Source organism: Pseudoliparis swirei, chromosome 23 (genome assembly GCF_029220125.1).
Source record: "Pseudoliparis swirei isolate HS2019 ecotype Mariana Trench chromosome 23, NWPU_hadal_v1, whole genome shotgun sequence".
In the NCBI taxonomy this organism is placed as follows: Eukaryota; Metazoa; Chordata; class Actinopteri; order Perciformes; family Liparidae; genus Pseudoliparis; species Pseudoliparis swirei.
Window position 1 is genome coordinate 19133701 of NC_079410.1, and position 18326 is coordinate 19152026.

At 41.8% G+C, this 18326-nt stretch overlaps 3 protein-coding genes across 3 annotated transcripts; all 3 read right to left on the reverse strand.

Annotated features, from left to right (window-relative positions):
• Window positions 1-3314: 3314 nt before the first annotated feature.
• Window positions 3315-4789, reverse strand: LOC130189085 (ferritin, liver middle subunit-like). Its single transcript, XM_056407743.1, has 4 exons — window positions 4525-4789; window positions 3972-4118; window positions 3751-3876; window positions 3315-3647 (listed from the first exon to the last, which is right to left on the reverse strand). Exons 1-4 carry the CDS (start codon window positions 4624-4626, stop codon window positions 3495-3497), a joined length of 528 nt encoding a protein of 175 aa, XP_056263718.1. The 5' UTR covers window positions 4627-4789; the 3' UTR covers window positions 3315-3494.
• A 4284-nt stretch (window positions 4790-9073) lies between these two features.
• Window positions 9074-10570, reverse strand: LOC130189099 (ferritin, liver middle subunit-like). Its single transcript, XM_056407764.1, has 4 exons — window positions 10302-10570; window positions 9739-9885; window positions 9518-9643; window positions 9074-9419 (listed from the first exon to the last, which is right to left on the reverse strand). Exons 1-4 carry the CDS (start codon window positions 10401-10403, stop codon window positions 9267-9269), a joined length of 528 nt encoding a protein of 175 aa, XP_056263739.1. The 5' UTR covers window positions 10404-10570; the 3' UTR covers window positions 9074-9266.
• A 3674-nt stretch (window positions 10571-14244) lies between these two features.
• LOC130188322 (ferritin, liver middle subunit-like) lies at window positions 14245-15656 on the reverse strand. Its single transcript, XM_056406621.1, has 4 exons — window positions 15451-15656; window positions 14894-15040; window positions 14673-14798; window positions 14245-14569 (listed from the first exon to the last, which is right to left on the reverse strand). The coding sequence occupies exons 1-4, from the start codon at window positions 15550-15552 to the stop codon at window positions 14417-14419; spliced, it is 528 nt and encodes a 175-aa protein (XP_056262596.1). The 5' UTR covers window positions 15553-15656; the 3' UTR covers window positions 14245-14416.
• Between the last annotated feature and the right edge of the window lie 2670 nt (window positions 15657-18326).

Consider the following 18326-nt stretch of genomic DNA (forward strand, 5'->3'; position numbering starts at 1 on the left):
GTAACAGTTTATAAATTAGTTTCATTGTATTTCCCCATCAAAGGCACAATCCAGGAGGAGGTTATACTTCCAGCAGGCGCAGTGGGTCACTAGAACACCCATCAGGGGATGTCTGGGATGGCACGGTGGACTTGAAGCAGCACGGTGTTCACCTCCAAGCTGATTCTGCATTAATGGCCCAAGTCAACAGGTGTTGGGACACGTCCCGGTCCAGCTTTTAATTTCTCTAGAGACACTGGAGAGAAGTTTGGCCTGCAGTACGTTGAGCCTGGTTGCCTCCAAGTTCCTCTGGACTGGGACCAGCACAGGAACACGACTCTGCCCACTGCCCAGTCATCCTCAATGGCACCACCCAAGTTCCTTTAGTTTCCTCCATGTCCTCCTGTGGATTCTGCTGTCTAACCAGACGTCAATCCCAGCACGACTCCCGGGTCTCAGACAGATCCAGGTACCTGAGAAACAGACAAAGTAGTGGATGAGACTTCAGCATTAGTGAAACTGAATTTTAATCCTATTGTTATTAGGAGGGTTATGGATATGTTGCAGTTTTCTTTTCTCACGAGATGTGACAATATTTAATGTGTAAATGAATAGATGGTTGCATAAACATACCAGTTAGCCGTTAGTAGGTATCTGAAAGTTGGAATCTGAAACTGGAAAGCGTGTTTTGACCAGACAAGTGTGTTAAATCAGGCTTTTCCTTTCTGTAGGTCAGAATAACTTATTTTACTGTGTCTTCTGTTTTCATAGAAACCGTAGACCGTCTCTGACCCCGCTGACCTCACCATCTGCTGCTCGCACTGGACCTGTGAAGACAAGAGGATGAGTGCTTGTGTTGGACCACAAGCGGTGGCCGGCCCCCATGAAGGCAGTTATTGACAACCTGCTCAATAAACACCAGAAGGACATGCTCAAGCTTGTGGACCAGGACTATAATGCTCCAGTAACTCCTGGACAGACCAAACAGCAACACAACATCATATTTCACAATATATCAAATACATTTGACATATTGTGAAATATATATGGAGATTTATATATATTTTTGCATTTTTATTATATTGATAACTATATTGGTTTTAGACATTTGTGTCATGTTTGTGTGACCTTGTACTCTAGGCTCTGTGTTGAATATTTACTGTCCCTGTTGTGGTTAATAAATATATTTCATAGACTAATGTCTACATGTGTTATTAATGTGTGAATAATTATAGTGAACAGTAAATACATCTTTAATGAAGTAATTGCAAATAAAATGTTCATAAGAAGGAAAACTGTAATATAATTGGTTAATATCCATAAATAAGTCACGTACGTATATGTTCGGTCTGCTACTACGATATAGTGACCACCAGTAAACATCAAAGTAGGATACACTGGGAGACAGTGGGTCAGCAGCTTTTGCCGTGTTCGCTCAAGAAACAGCAGAATGAGGTGGACATACAGTATATAATAACAGCAACAACTTTGCACAGACACATTACTTTGATTAATCTACAGTAGGAACTGTGTTGCATTAAACAATGCAACGATTAAGTGACAAGTTGATTCTTGCTGTGTACACACACACACACACACACACACACACATATATATATATATATATATATATCAGGGATGTGCGGTCAGGGGAGGCAGGTGAGGCAGAGTTTAAAAAAGTTTTCATATTCCATTAATTGGACACACCTGCAATTAAGAAGCACTTTAACTATCTCAAAAGACAATATAATGCATTATCGTTTGAATTGAAAATCAAATAAAGAATTGGTTGAGTGAACAAATAGTTTTACACAAATCACTGTCATGTATGTGTGTGTTAGCCCAAGTATAATTGCTCATTGCTCGTTTTAATATATAATATATAACACTTCATTTATTAATTGAGTATATTTTTTCTGATAACCTTAATCTGCTAAGTAACTAACTAATTATTTCAAATCAATGTGGAGCAGTTAACATACGTGGCTATAAGCTACATGCATCAGTAAAGCTTCATCAATAACGTTATTAAGCCGAAACGAGCACTTTTATTACGTGATGAAAAGGAAACACCGGGACGCTCCGTTCATAGTTTGCTGTTCTTTCACTGCCTGTATGTAACATAATATCCACAGTATTTATACGACGATGTTGACTGACGTACACTAGAGGGCGCTATATCATGTATTTGAATAGACAGTCAAGTTAACGTGTAGCTACTTCCGGCCACAAAAAAAACGATAAAGTTACACATGGATAAACAAACTGAAGAAAAACAACGAACTGTACAGCTGTCAAGTGAACAAGAGAAAAGACAATTTAAGTAGTTTATTGTAATTCATTTGAATGACTTAGTGTTTCGCGTAACGTCCATCCAACGAAGAGCTCCGTAAAATACGTCATTTCCGGCTGCGACTGCTTGCTGTCGGCCTTGTTTTGGAAGTGAACCGGATATTTAGGAATCGTTGCTGACAGCTGAGAGACTACTGTCGTGCTTTGCTTTGTTTAACAGACATTTACATATCTGCAGATTAATATTTATGCCTCGTCATTGTAAGAGGCAAACACCGTTATCCACTCTTTGTAATCTAATATAGTTATCCCTTATTTTATAGAAGCCGAAAAAAATGTTTCTTTGAATCACAAGATCACAACATGAAACTGTCTAATAAACAAATTAAAGTGTATTAGTACATACAAATTATGTATACAGTAAGGATAAATGGATATTCAAAAACATGTTGCCTGTGATTAAAAAGACAGACACAATTGCAAGATACATGCCTATTCTTTGATTTGTGTTGCTTGGAAAACAAGGAATGATACCGACTGGATAAAGAAATAAAAACAAACCATTTGTACATAGATTTCCATAGTAAAAGACATTTCTAAATACTTGGTGCTATAACATGCTCAATAAAGGCTGACCGACGCATCTGGTTTCAAGACACCCCGAGTAAACATTAAAATGTCAGACTTATACTTGGAAAGTCGGTTTCAACTTAGTAATTATGAATTCTTACCACATTAGGTTAATTAAGTTATGTCGCTGTATATGCAATTTTAAATTTCCTTAGTTTATTCAGTCAAGAAAATGTAGCTCGGGAGGAATCCGGACAATCACTTGGTTGAACAGAGGGAAATATAAAAGAAAATAGGAACAGAGAATTCTCTCTTTGACTCTTGTAGGATTTCAGAAGTGTAGTCGTTCATGGACACATTACAAGGGAGTTACGATTTGCAAGATCGAGTTGTCCAACAATTTAACTAGGGCTCTTAGTTTGATAAGTGTAAACACTAGACTCATTTAAACAGACGCAGGTCAGACACCACAGTCCAGCTCAAAATGTTTATTGAGATTAGGAACACATAAGAAACAGTCAGTCTAAATGTCACATAAGATATAAAGGTGATGAGGGCAAAGTCATGACCTATAAATGCTTAAATGACATTCAAAACAAAAACACCACCACAACTCGTTTCCGCTCCAGACTCGACCCTGTGACTTTGCACATTTAGCTCTTGCTCATGGTGTGCTTGTCGAACAGGTACTCCGCCATCTTGTCCTCGCTGGCGTCCATGCGGGCTAGGTTGGTGATGTAGTCGCCGAGCTTCTTCATGGCCTCCACCTGCTCATTTAGGTAGTGGGTCTCCAGGAAGTCACACATCTGAGAAATGAGGGGAGAGAATTACTCCACGCAAAGACATGTCATACATGGTGGTTCAGCCTGGACCCTCTCAGGCAGCCTCTCAGCACCAACGCAGACTTACATGTGGGTCTCCATTTTGAGAAGCCAGTTTGTGGAGGTCCAGCAGGGACTGGTTGACATTCTTCTCCAGCTGCAGGGCGCACTGCAGGGCCTCCAGCCCGCTTCCCCACTCATCACGGTCTGGTTTCTACGGAGGGGAAAAGAGTAAATTATAGCAGACTGAACGGTCACCACATTATAAACATTAAGCACAGCGTGCGGCAGTCTCCAGTCTGTACCAACCTTGATGTCCTGGAGGAAGATGCGTCCTCCGCGGCTGTTCTGGAAGGCCAGCAGCTTCTCGGCGTGCCCCCTCTCCTCGTCGCTGTTCTCCTTGAAGAAATGTGCGAAGCCTTCGAGGGCCACATCGTCACGGGAGAAGTAAAAGGCCTGTAAGGAGGGGAGGAAGGTGGTGGTTAGCAGATGTCACACATCAGGTTGTGACAAACGGTTATGCAGTCACAGGAGTCGTGACTTCATAATGTCTAGTCAGTTAGAACAAGCATGGAGTTTAGAGGAGGGCCAAATACATTTAAAAAGGGAATAAGCATATTGGACTTGATATGGTGGGTGGGGGATAAGACTACATATCTGGCAACCATCATATAAACAAGTGAGAAAAGGCAGCATGCACTGAGGCAACACAGAGTTAGTTATAAAACAATAAGAGACCAGTTCACATTTCCTTTAACACATCGGTCAGCCAATGTTTGTCGTTTTTGTAAACGATGAATGCAGATTGTTAGACATCGATACGGACTACTAGATTATAGTAAAAGCAGGTGTCGTCTCTCACCATGGACGTGTAGGTGTAGGAGGCAAACATCTCCATGTTGATCATCCGGTTGACGGCGGCCTCGGAGTCGCGGTGGTAGTTCTGACGGACCTGAGACTCCATTTTACTGTAGTTTGTTGAGGGGTTTCGGTTCTTTTTTCTTCGTAAATTGGTAAAAAAATAAAGCTTCACGGCGACTTTCGGTAGTGTTGAAGTAGAAAAGGTTATGCTGGTTTCCGGAATGGAGGGTGAAGAGGGACGAGGAAAGAAGTTCCGTTCAAACACTGTTGAAGCAAGAACTACTTGTCTAAAAAGGAAGACGCTCCTCTCCCTGATATTTATAGCCGTGTGCAGACCACGTGACCAACGTCACTCTCCGCGTTTCCGCCAATCACTGAGCTCGGATAGCACGTGACAGCTGCTCCCCCGCCCTCTTCCTCATTCGTGTAAATCCCAGTTTCATATTCCATTAATTAGTCACACTTGCAATTAAAAGCCATTTTTACGATCTCAAAAGACAAAAGAGTGCATTATAGTTTGAATTGAAAATCATAGAAAGAATTGGTTGAGTGTGCAATCAAATAGTTTTACACAAATCACTGCCGTGTGTGTGTGTGTGAAATACTACAGGCAAATACTGCTGAACTATTGGACATTGAAGTGTTTATTTGTTCCTTGAATGAACAAAACTGCTAACACGCTGCACGACGGGCTGGACCCCCGCGATGCGACACCAACAAACCCGGACTCAGTCCACCCGCAGGTCGTGTCGAGCTGGAACTCTGACAACCAATGAAATTGCAGCATTATTAACGTTGTCCAAGGTGCTGAAAAGCCACTGTGTTTACAGCACGTTGAGAACTCGTTATTAATCAAGTGTATCCTACTTTGGTGTTTACTGGTGGTCACTATATCGTAGTGGCAGACCGAACATATACGTACGTGACTTATTTATGGATATTAACCAATTATATGACAGTTTTCCTTCTTATGAACATTTTATTTTCAATTACTTCATTAAAGATGTATTTACTGTTCACTATAATTATTCACATATTAATAAAACATGTAGACATTAGTCTATGAAATATATTTATTAACCACAACAGGGACAGTAAATATTCAACACAGAGCCTAGAGTACAAGGTCACACAAATATGACACAAATGTCTAAAACCAATATAGTAATCAATATAATAAAAATGCAAAAAGATATATAAATCTACATATATATTTCACAATATGTCAAATGTATTTGATATATTGTGAAATATGATGTTGTGTTGCTGTTTGGTCTGTCCAGGAGTTACTGGAGCATTATAGTCCTGGTCCACAAGCTTGAGCATGTCCTTCTGGTGTTTATTGAGCAGGTTGTCAATAACTGCCTTCATGGGGGCCGGCCACCGCTTGTGGTCCAACACAAGCACTCATCCTCTTGTCTTCACAGGTCCAGTGCGAGCAGCAGATGGTGAGGTCAGCGGGGTCAGAGACGGTCTACGGTTTCTATGAAAACAGAAGACACAGTAAAATAAGTTATTCTGACCTACAGAAAGGAAAAGCCTGATTTAACACACTTGTCTGGTCAAAACACACTTTCCAGTTTCAGATTCCAACTTTCAGATACCTACTAACGGCTAACTGGTATGTTTATGCAACCGTCTATTCATTTACACATTAAATATTGTCACATCTTGTGAGAGAAGAAAACTGCAACATATCCATAACCCTCCTAATAATAGGATTAAAATTCAGCTTCACTAATGCTGAAGTCTCATCCACTACTTTGTCTGTTTCTCAGGTACCTGGATCTGTCTGAGACCCGGGAGTCGTGCTGGGATTGACGTCTGGTTAGACAGCAGAATCCACAGGAGGACATGGAGGAAACTAAAGGAACTTGGGTGGTGCCATTGAGGATGACTGCGCAGTGGGCAGAGTCTTGTTCCTGTGCTGGTCCCAGTCCAGAGGAACTTGGAGGCAACCAGGCTCAACGTACTGCAGGCCAAACTTATCCAGTGTCTCTTGAGAAATTAAAAGCTGGACCGGGACGTGTCCCAACCAGTAGGGGCGAGATCCCCCTAGCGACGCTGGCACTCAGTGGCACCTCAGTGGCAAGTCTGTGGCAAGTGCCGCTCGGTGCCAGTACTCAGCGACAACTCACTGGCACCTCACTGGCACCTCACTGGCAACTCACTGGCACCTCACTGGCACCTCACTGGCAAGTCTGTGGCAAGTGCCACAGACTTGCATAGATAATGTATTTTTTTAGACTTACTTAAAATATGCAATACGATATTGCTGTACAATACTGCTGTACTATATTGAATATTGTTTTGCTACTACTACGTTTCACTTCGTAATATATAACACTTATATACCATGATATGTATAATGTACCCGCCTTTCTTTAATAATAAAAATATATAATTATTTTTTTTACCATGTCATACTGTTATACCTCCATGAAATTCTCCTTTGAGGAGATGCCACTGTTAGTCTAAAGTTTAAGCACTGGCACTCAGTGACACTTGCCGGCACTTGCCATCAGTTGCCAGCAGTTGCCAGCAGATGCCACTACTAGTCAAAAAGTGCCACTACTAGTTAAAAAGTGCCACTACTAGTCAAAAAGTGCCAGCAGACGGAGGGTCGGCCGCAGTGACGAGTCTGCGACGATTTAGTGACAAGCTTCACTGAAGTGCCCGGACAGCGGAAGAAATCACTTTCATGATCACAGAATGGAGGAGCTGCGGTTTAGCTAGATAGATAGATAGATAGCTAAAATAGCTAGATACACAGATGGATGTGTGTGTATATATATATAAAAAAGACACTAATTAATATATATATATATATATTAATTAGTGTCTTTTTGTAGACACTTACTGACAATATGCAATAAGATAGTGCTGTACATTACTGCTGTACTATATTTAATATTGTTTTGCTACTACTACGTTTCACTTCGTAATCTATTACACTTATATACCATGATATTGTAACGTCTCGGACGTTATGGCACTGATGACACGGAGACGGGACGACGTTATTAATCCTCCCTTTATTGGGCATCCACCAACACATACTGCGTGTTCCTCTCAGCTTAGCAGGTCGAAAGTCAACAACAACGGTTCCCGTCAACCATCCTTAACTCCCGTTTTCCGACAGGTTAACCCCGCCTCCCCTCTACTCCGCCAATCACAGGCACGCCCCCTCGACCAGCATGCACGGTGCCACACTTTGATTGACAGCCACTTCACAGGGTCGCTACAATATATTACGAAGTGAAACGTAGTAGAAGCAAAACAATATTAAATATAGTACAGCAGTAATGTACAGCACTATCGCATATTGTAAGTAAGTGTCTACAAAAAGACACTATATATATATATATATATCCATCTGTGTATCTAGCTATTTTAGCTATCTATCTATCTATCTATCTATCTATCTAGCTAAACCGCAGCTCCTCCATTCTGTGATCATGAAAGTGATTTCTTCCGCTGTCCGGGCACTTCAGTGAAGCTTGTCACTAAATCGTCGCAGACTCGTCACTGCGGCCGACCCTCCGTCTGCTGGCACTTCTTAACTAGTAGTGGCACTTTTAACTAGTAGTGGCACTTTTTGACTAGTAGTGGCATCTGCTGGCAACTGCTGGCAACTGCTGGCAACTGATGGCAAGTGCCGGCAAGTGTCACTGAGTGCCAGTGCTTAAACTTTAGACTAACAGTGGCATCTCCTCAAAGGAGAATTTCATGGAGGTATAACAGTATGACATGGTAAAAAAAATAATCATATATTTATTATTATTAAAGAAAGGCGGGTACATTATACATATCATGGTATATAAGTGTTATATATTACAAAGTGAAACGTAGTAGTAGCAAAACAATATTTAATATAGTACAGCAGTATTGTACAGCAATATCGTATTGCATATTTTAAGTAAGTCTAAAAAAATACATTATCTATGCAAGTCTGTGGCACTTGCCACAGACTTGCCACTGAGGTGCCAGTGAGGTGCCAGTGAGTTGTCGGTGCCAGTGATTGCACTCGCCCTCTCTCGTCCCAACACCTGTTGACATAGGCCATTAATGCAGGATCAGCTTGGAGGTGAACACTGTGCTGCTTCAAGTCCACCGTGCCATCCCAGACATCCCCTGATGGGTGTTCTAGTGACCCACTGCGCCTGCTGGAAGTATAACCTCCTCCTGGAATGTGCCTCTGATGGGGAAATACAATGAAACTAATTTATAAACTCTTACCACTTTAAGTTAACTCAGTTAAATTAAGTTATGTCGTGGTATGTGCAATTTTTAATTTCCTTAGATTATTCAGTTCAGAAAATGTAGCTCGGGAGGAATCCGGACACAACTTGGTTGAACAGAGGGGAATATAAAAGAAAATAGGAACAGAGAAATCTCTCTTCGTCTCTTGTAGGATTTTGGAAGTGTAGTCGTTCATGGACACATTACAAGGGAGTTACGATTTGCAAGATTGAGTTGTCCCAACAATTTAACTAGGGCTCTTAGTTTGAAAAGTGTAAACACTAGACTCATTTAAACAGACACCACAGTCCAGCTCAACATGTTTATTGAGATAAAGAACACATAAGAAACAGTCAGTCACAGTAGTCGTTCTAAATGTCACATAAGATATAAAGGTGATGAGGGCAAAGTCATGACCTATAAATGCTTAAATGACATTCAAAACAAAAACACCACCACAACTCGTTTCCGCTCCAGACTCGACCCTGTGACTTTGCACATTTAGCTCTTGCTCATGGTGTGCTTGTCGAACAGGTACTCCGCCATCTTGTCCTCGCTGGCGTCCATGCGGGCTAGGTTGGTGATGTAGTCTCCGAGCTTCTTAATGGCCTCCACCTGCTCATTTAGGTAGTGGGTCTCCAGGAAGTCACACATCTGAGAAATCAGGGGAGAATTACTCACAAAGACATGTCATACATGGTGGTTCAGCCTGGACCCTCTCAGGCAGCCTCTCAGCACCAACGCAGACTTACATGTGGGTCTCCATTTTGAGAAGCCAGTTTGTGGAGGTCCAGCAGGGACTGGTTGACATTCTTCTCCAGCTGCAGGGCGCACTGCAGGGCCTCCAGCCCGCTTCCCCACTCATCACGGTCTGGTTTCTACAGAGGGGAAAAAAGTCAATTATAGCAGTCTGAACGGTCACCACATTATAAACATTAAGCACAGCGTGCGGCAGTCTCCAGTCTGTACCAACCTTGATGTCCTGGAGGAAGATGCGTCCTCCGCGGCTGTTCTGGAAGGCCAGCAGCTTCTCGGCGTGCCCCCTCTCCTCGTCGCTGTTCTCCTTGAAGAAATGTGCGAAGCCTTCGAGGGCCACATCGTCACGGGAGAAGTAAAAGGCCTGTAAGGAGGGGAGGAAGGTGGTGGTTAGAAAACCGGTGATCAGCAGAAGTAACATTTGAAAAAAAGAAAAGAGGTTGTTGTGACAGATAGTAGTTATGCAGCCACATGAGTTACGATTTCAGAAGGTCTAGTCGGTTAGAACACAAGCATTGAGTTGAGAAGCGGGCAAAACACATTTAAAAAAAGCCAAAGCATGATTGAACAAATTGTACTCTATGTGGAGGGTGGGGGATAAGACTCCCCATCTGGCAACGATCAGATAAACTAACAGCATGCTCAAATAAAAATAAAAAATTGTTTTAAGTACACTACCTGTGAGTGTGTATTTATTTAACTTAATAATAAAAAACATATAGATAGTTAGACATCGATACGTACTACTAGATTAAAGTAAAAGCAGGTGTCGTCTCTCACCATGGACGTGTAGGTGTAGGAGGCAAACATCTCCATGTTGATCATCCGGTTGACGGCGGCCTCGGAGTCGCGGTGGTAGTTCTGACGGACCTGAGACTCCATTTTACTGGCGTTTGTTGAGGGGTTTCGGTTCTTTTTTCTTCGTAAATTGGTAAAAAAATAAAGCTTCACGGCGACTTTCGGTAGTGTTGAAGTAGAAAAGGTTATGCTGGTTTCCGGAATGGAGGGTGAAGAGGGACGAGGAAAGAAGTTCCGTTCAAACACTGTTGAAGCAAGAACTACTTGTCTAAAAAGGAAGACGCTCCTCTCCCTGATATTTATAGCCGTGTGCAGACCACGTGACCAACGTCACTCTCCGCGTTTCCGCCAATCACTGAGCTCGGATAGCACGTGACAGCTGCTCCCCCGCCCCCTTCCTCATTCGTGTAAATCCCAGTTTCATATTCCATTAATTAGTCACACTTGCAATTAAAAGCCACTTTTACTATCTCAAAAGACAAAAGAGTGCATTATAGTTTGAATTGAAAATCATATAAAGAATTGGTTGAGTGTGCAATCAAATAGTTTCCCACAAATCACTGCCGTGTGTGTGTGTGTGTGTGTGTGTGTGTGTGTGAAATACTACAGGCAAATACTGCTGAACTATTGGACATTGAAGTGTGTATTTGTTCCTTGAATGAACAAATGGTAAATATAGCTAAAGTGGTGAAGTTGTATTTACGGAATGTTTTTTATATTATTAATAAAAGACAAAATCTTGTAATTGTAATATATGATTATGGATCACAAGAGTTCTCAAAGTCAAAGTACACACATGCACATACACATGCGCACACACACATACACACACACGCCCCATAAAGTCTGCAGATATTAATCTTGTGAGGACCCCTCCCCTCCATGAGGTGGCACGAACACACACACACACAGGCATACATACACGTACACGCACACACAGACGCACACACATACACACGCAGGGCGGCAGAGTATTATCACCTCACCCTGCGCCTTTTCACTGCGGTTTAGTTTCCCATCAGCAAAACTAAATATGTCACTTACAAACATTAAACTGGAATGGTTAAAGACCTTAGCCAGACTGTGGATTATCAGGGCAAATAAACATATCTGCAAACATTATATTGGCGACATCATATGCAGAGATACGGCAGCCCGCACCAGCCACTTGCAACCCAGCTTGTGATGGATTGCGCAATCAGAGGTGAGGCTCGACTCGTCGCCTCAACTCTCGTTTCATCCTGTGTTTGAACAGGAAATAGGCAAATTCAGCGATTTTGACTATAAAATGTTCGAAATTAGTCATACATAAAGATCGGTGGACAAATACTAATATCAATTTGATGTTATCATTATTATTTTTTTAAACTTAAAAAAAAACTTGTTTTACTCATGATGACAGGTGAGGCTCTGCCTCACCTGCCTCCCCTGACCGCACATCCCTGATATATATATATATATATATATATATATGTGTGTGTGTGTGTGTGTGTGTGTGTGTGTGTACACAGCAAGAATCAACTTGTCACTTAATCGTTGCATTGTTTAATGCAACACAGTTCCTACTGTAGATTAATTAAAGTAATGTGTCTGTGCAGAGTTGTTGCTGTTATTATATACTGTATGTCCACCTCATTCTGCTGTTTCTTGGGCGAATACCGCAGAAGCTGCTGACCCACTGTCTCCATGGTTGCTTACTGCTGCCTTGTGATAATCCATAAATAATCCATAAATGTGTTACCTTCACATTTAGGACGCATGGTTTGTAGTTATCAGGTCGCCTTAAATGTAATTATTTCTTTTTCATAATTTCTCCTGCTCTTAGTCTGGTAGACGGTAAGATGGTTGTTGTACATCCAATATGAAAGGTGATTTCCATTTGTGTCTTTTGGGAAACAACCCAGAATAATGATCAGGTGGACAAATAAAACCTTTTTTTCCCTCTCAATCAAGAACTCAAGTCACCTGCCTTTTCTGCCTTTCAAACACGCTGCACGACGGGCTGGACCCCCGCGATGCGACACCAACAAACCCGGACTCAGTCCACCCGCAGGTCGTGTCGAGCTGGAACTCTGACAGCCAATGAAATTGCAGCATTATTAACGTTGTCCAAGGTGCTGAAAAGCCACTGTGTTTACAGCACGTTGAGAACTCGTTATTAATCAAGTGTATCCTACTTTGGTGTTTACTGGTGGTCACTATATCGTAGTGGCAGACCGAACATATACGTACGTGACTTATTTATGGATATTAACCAATTATATTACAGTTTTCCTTCTTATGAACATTTTATTTGCAATTACTTCATTAAAGATGTATTTACTGTTCACTATAATTATTCACATATTAATAACACATGTAGACATTAGTCTATGAAATATATTTATTAACCACAACAGGGACAGTAAATATTCAACACAGAGCCTTGAGTACAAGGTCACACAAACATGACACAAATGTCTAAAACCAATAGAGTAATCACCATTATAAAAATGCAAAAATATATATAAATCTACATATATATTTCACAATATGTCAAATGTATTTGATATATTGTGAAATATGATGTTGTGTTGCTGTTTGGTCTGTCCAGGAGTTACTGGAGCATTATAGTCCTGGTCCACAAGCTTGAGCATGTCCTTCTGGTGTTTATTGAGCAGGTTGTCAATAACTGCCTTCATGGGGGCCGGCCACCGCTTGTGGTCCAACACAAGCACTCATCCTCTTGTCTTCACAGGTCCAGTGCGAGCAGCAGATGGTGAGGTCAGCGGGGTCAGACGGTCTACGGTTTCTATGAAAACAGAAGACACAGTAAAATAAGTTATTCTGACCTACAGAAAGGAAAAGCCTGATTTAACACACTTGTCTGGTCAAAACACGCTTTCCAGTTTCAGATTCCAACTTTCAGATACCTACTAACGGCTAACTGGTATGTTTATGCAACCGTCTATTCATTTACACATTAAATATTGTCACATCTTGTGAGAGAAGAAAACTGCAACATATCCATAACCCTCCTAATAACAATAAATAGGATTGAAATTCAGTTTCACTAATGCTGAAGTCTCATCCACTACTTTGTCTGTTTCTCAGGTACCTGGATCTGTCTGAGACCCGGGAGTCGTGCTGGGATTGACGTCTGGTTAGACAGCAGAATCCACAGGAGGACATGGAGGAAACTAAAGGAACTTGGGTGGTGCCATTGAGGATGACTGCACAGTGGGCAGAGTCTTGTTCCTGTGCTGGTCCCAGTCCAGAGGAACTTGGAGGCAACCAGGCTCAACGTACTGCAGGCCAAACTTCTCTCCAGTGTCTCTAGAGAAATTAAAAGCTGGACCGGGACGTGTCCCAACACCTGTTGACTTGGGCCATTAATGCAGGATCAGCTTGGAGGTGAACACCGTGCTGCTTCAAGTCCACCGTGCCATCCCAGACATCCCCTGATGGGTGTTCTAGTGACCCACTGCACCTGCTGGAAGTATAACCTCCCTTTGGAATGTGCCTCTGATGGGGAGCATATTTTAACAATACACAAAAACGATCATTAGTAAAGGTAGAAAGTATCTTTACTTCACCTACTCTTGAAGGTAAATACAATGAAACTAAATAACTGTTACCACATTAAGTTAATTCAGTTAAATTAAGTTATGTCGTGGTATGTGCAATTTATTTCCGTAGATTATTCAGTTAAGAAAATGTAGCTCGGGAGGAATCCGGACATCACTTGGTTGAACAGAGGGGAATATAAAAGAAAATAGGAATAGAGAAATCTCTCTTCGTCTCTTGTAGGATTTCGGAAGTGTCGTCGTTCATGGACACATGACAAGGGAGTTACGATTTGCAAGATTGAGTTGTCCCAACAATTTAACTAGGGCTCTCAGTTTGAAAAGTGTAAACACTAGACTCATTTAAACAGACACCACAGTCCAGCTCAAAATGTTTATTGAGATTAGGAACACATAAGAAACAGTCAGTCACATAAGATATAAAGGTGTTGAGGGCAAAGTCATGACCTATAAATGCTTAAATGACATTCAAAACAAAAACACCTCCACAACTCGTTTCCGCTCCAGACTCGACCCTGTGACTTTGCACATTTAGCTCTTGCTCATGGTGTGCTTGTCGAACAGGTACTCCGCCATCTTGTCCTTGCTGGCGTCCATGCGGGCTAGGTTGGTGATGTAGTCTCCGAGCTTCTTAATGGCCTCCACCTGCTCATTTAGGTAGTGGGTCTCCAGGAAGTCACACATCTGAGAAATGAGGGGAGAGAATTACTCCACGCAAAGACATGTCATACATGGTGGTTCAGCCTGGACCCTCTCAGGCAGCCTCTCAGCACCAACGCAGACTTACATGTGGGTCTCCATTTTGAGAAGCCAGTTTGTGGAGGTCCAGCAGGGACTGGTTGACATTCTTCTCCAGCTGCAGGGCGCACTGCAGGGCCTCCAGCCCGCTTCCCCACTCATCACGGTCTGGTTTCTACAGAGGGGAACAAAGTAAATTATAGCAGACTGAACGGTCACTACATTATAAACATTAAGCACAGCGTGCGGCAGTCTCCAGTCTGTACCAACCTTGATGTCCTGGAGGAAGATGCGTCCTCCGCGGCTGTTCTGGAAGGCCAGCAGCTTCTCGGCGTGCCCCCTCTCCTCGTCGCTGTTCTCCTTGAAGAAATGTGCGAAGCCTTCGAGGGCCACATCGTCACGGGAGAAGTAAAAGGCCTGTAAGGAGGGGAGGAAGGTGGTGGTTAGCAGATGTCACACATAAGGTTGTGACAAACGGTTATGCAGTCACAGGAGTCGTGACTTCATAATGTCTAGTCAGTTAGAACAAGCATGGAGTTTGGAGAGGAGGGCCAAATACATTTAAAAAGGGAATAAGCATATTGGACTTGATATGGTGGGTGGGGGATAAGACTACATATCTGGCAACCATCATATAAACAAGTGAGAAAAGACAGCATGCACTGAGGCAACACAGAGTTAGTTATAAAACAATAAGAGACCAGTTCACATTTCCTTTAACACATCGGTCAGCCAATGTTTTTGTCGTTTTTGTAAACGATGAATGCAGATTGTTAGACATCGATACGTACTACTAGATTAAAGTACAAGCAGGTGTCGTCTCTCACCATGGACCTGTAGGTGGAGGAGGCAAACATCTCCATGTTGATCATCCGGTTGACGGCGGCCTCGGAGTCGCGGTGGTAGTTCTGACGGACCTGAGACTCCATTTTACTGGCGTTAGTTTCTCGCTCGTGTCCGTGCTAGCTGAAGCAGTACGAGGGAAGAAGTTCCGTTCAAACACTGTTGAAGCAAGAACCACTTGTGAATAATGAAAGATGCTCCCCTCACTCCTATTTATACCTGTGCGCTGAGCACGTGACACGCGGGACGTCACAGCACGTTTCCGCCAATCACTGAGCTCAGATAGCTCGACAAAGGATGCGTTGGTGAACGCCCCGCCCCCTTCCTCATTCGTGTAAATCCCAGTTTCATATTCCATTAATTAGTCACACCTGCAATTAAAAGCCACTTTTACTATCTCAAAAGACAAAAGAGTGCATTATAGTTTGAATTGAAAATCATATAAAGAATTGGTTGAGTGTACAAATAGTTTTACACAAATCACTGCCGTGTGTGTGTGTGAAATATTACAGGCAAATACTGCTGAACTATTGGACATTGAAGTGTTTATTTGTTCCTTGAATGAACAAAACTGCTAACACGCTGCACGACGGGCTGGACCCCCGCGATGCGACACCAACAAACCCGGACTCAGTCCACCCGCAGGTCGTGTCGAGCTGGAACTCTGACAACCAATGAAATTGCAGCATTATTAACGTTGTCCAAGGTGCTGAAAAGCCACTGTGTTTACAGCACGTTGAGAACTCGTTATTAATCAAGTGTATCCTACTTTGGTGTCTACTGGTGGTCACTATATCGTAGTGGCAGACCGAACATATACAGGACTGTCTCAGAAAATTAGAATATTGTGATGAAGTTCTTTATTTTCTGTAATGCAATTAAAAAAACAAAAATGTCATGCATTCTGGATTCATTACAAATCAACTGAAATATTGCAAGCCTTTTATTCTGATTTATTGCTGATTATGGCTTACAGCTTAAGAAAACTCAAATATCCTATCTCTAAATATTAGAATATCATGAAAAAGTATACTAGTAGGGTATTAAACAAATCACTTGAATTGTCTAATTAACTCGAAACACCTGCAAGGGTTTCCTGAGCCTTGACAAACACTCAGCTGTTATAAATCTTTTTTTTACTTGGTCTGAGGAAATATTAAAATTTTATGAGATAGGATTTTAGAGTTTTCTTAAGCTGTAAGCCATAATCAGCAATATTAAAAGAATAAAAGGCTTGCAATATTTCAGTTGATTTGTAATGAATCCAGAATACATGACATTTTTGTTTTTTTAATTGCATTACAGAAAATAAAGAACTTTATCACAATATTCTAATTTTCTGAGACAGTCCTGTACGTACGTGACTTATTTATGGATATTAACCAATTATATGACAGTTTTCCTTCTTATGAACATTTTATTTTCAATTACTTCATTAAAGATGTATTTACTGTTCACTATAATTATTCACATATTAATAAAACATGTAGACATTAGTCTATGAAATATATTTATTAACCACAACAGGGACAGTAAATATTCAACACAGAGCCTAGAGTACAAGGTCACACAAATATGACACAAATGTCTAAAACCAATATAGTAATCAATATAATAAAAATGCAAAAAGATATATAAATCTACATATATATTTCACAATATGTCAAATGTATTTGATATATTGTGAAATATATATGTAGATTTATATATCTTTTTGATGTTGTGTTGTTGTTTGGTCTGTCCAGGAGTTACTGGAGCATTATAGTCCTGGTCCACAAGCTTGAGCATGTCCTTCTGGTGTTTATTGAGCAGGTTGTCAATAACTGCCTTCATGGGGGCCGGCCACCGCTTGTGGTCCAACACAAGCACTCATCCTCTTGTCTTCACAGGTCCAGTGCGAGCAGCAGATGGTGAGGTCAGCGGGGTCAGAGACGGTCTACGGTTTCTATGAAAACAGAAGACACAGTAAAATAAGTTATTCTGACCTACAGAAAGGAAAAGCCTGATTTAACACACTTGTCTGGTCAAAACACGCTTTCCAGTTTCAGATTCCAACTTTCAGATACCTACTAACGGCTAACTGGTATGTTTATGCAACCGTCTATTCATTTACACATTAAATATTGTCACATCTTGTGAGAGAAGAAAACTGCAACATATCCATAACCCTCCTAATAACAATAAATAGGATTAAAATTCAGCTTCAATAATGCTGAAGACTCATCCACTACTTTGTCTGTTTCTCAGGTACCTGGATCTGTCTGAGACCCGGGAGTCGTGCTGGGATTGACGTCTGGTTAGACAGCAGAATCCACAGGACATGGAGGAAACTAAAGGAACTTGAGTGGTGCCATTGAGGATGACTGGGCAGTGGGCAGTCATCTTCCTGTGCTGGTCCCAGTCCAGAGGAACTTGGAGGCAACCAGGCTCAACGTACTGCAGGCCAAACATCTCTCCGGTGTCTCTTGAGAAATTAAAAGCTGGACCGGGACGTGTCCCAACATCTGTTGAGTTGGGCCATTAATGCAGGATCAGCTTGGAGGTGAACACCGTGCTGCTTCAAGTCCACCGTGCCATCCCAGACATCCCCTGATGGGTGTTCAAGTGACCCACTGCGCCTGCTGGAAGTATAACCTCCTGGAATGTGCCTCTGATGGGGAAATACAATGAAACTATTTTATAAACTCTTACCACTTTAAGTTAATTCAGTTAAATTAAGTTATGTCGTGGTATGTGCAATTTTTAATTTCCTTAGATTATTCAGTTCAGAAAATGTAGCTCGGGAGGAATCCGGACATCACTTGGTTGAACAGAGGGGAATATAAAAGAAACTAGGAACAGAGAAATCTCTCTTCGTCTC

Coding starts and splice junctions, on each gene's coding strand:
- LOC130189099 (XM_056407764.1), bottom strand. CDS start 10,403: ATGGAGTCTCAGGTCCGTCAGAACTACCACCGCGACTCCGAGGCCGCC. Junction 9,886..10,301: donor CCTACACCTACACGTCCATG/GTGAGAGACGAC, acceptor CCCTCCTTACAG/GCCTTTTACTTCTCCCGTGA. Junction 9,420..9,517: donor CTCAAAATGGAGACCCACAT/GTAAGTCTGCGT, acceptor CTGATTTCTCAG/ATGTGTGACTTCCTGGAGAC.
- LOC130189085 (XM_056407743.1), bottom strand. CDS start 4,626: ATGGAGTCTCAGGTCCGTCAGAACTACCACCGCGACTCCGAGGCCGCC. Junction 3,877..3,971: donor TCTTCCTCCAGGACATCAAG/GTTGGTACAGAC, acceptor TCCCCTCCGTAG/AAACCAGACCGTGATGAGTG. Junction 3,648..3,750: donor CTCAAAATGGAGACCCACAT/GTAAGTCTGCGT, acceptor CTCATTTCTCAG/ATGTGTGACTTCCTGGAGAC.
- LOC130188322 (XM_056406621.1), bottom strand. CDS start 15,552: ATGGAGTCTCAGGTCCGTCAGAACTACCACCGCGACTCCGAGGCCGCC. Junction 15,041..15,450: donor CCTCCACCTACAGGTCCATG/GTGAGAGACGAC, acceptor CCCTCCTTACAG/GCCTTTTACTTCTCCCGTGA. Junction 14,799..14,893: donor TCTTCCTCCAGGACATCAAG/GTTGGTACAGAC, acceptor TCCCCTCTGTAG/AAACCAGACCGTGATGAGTG.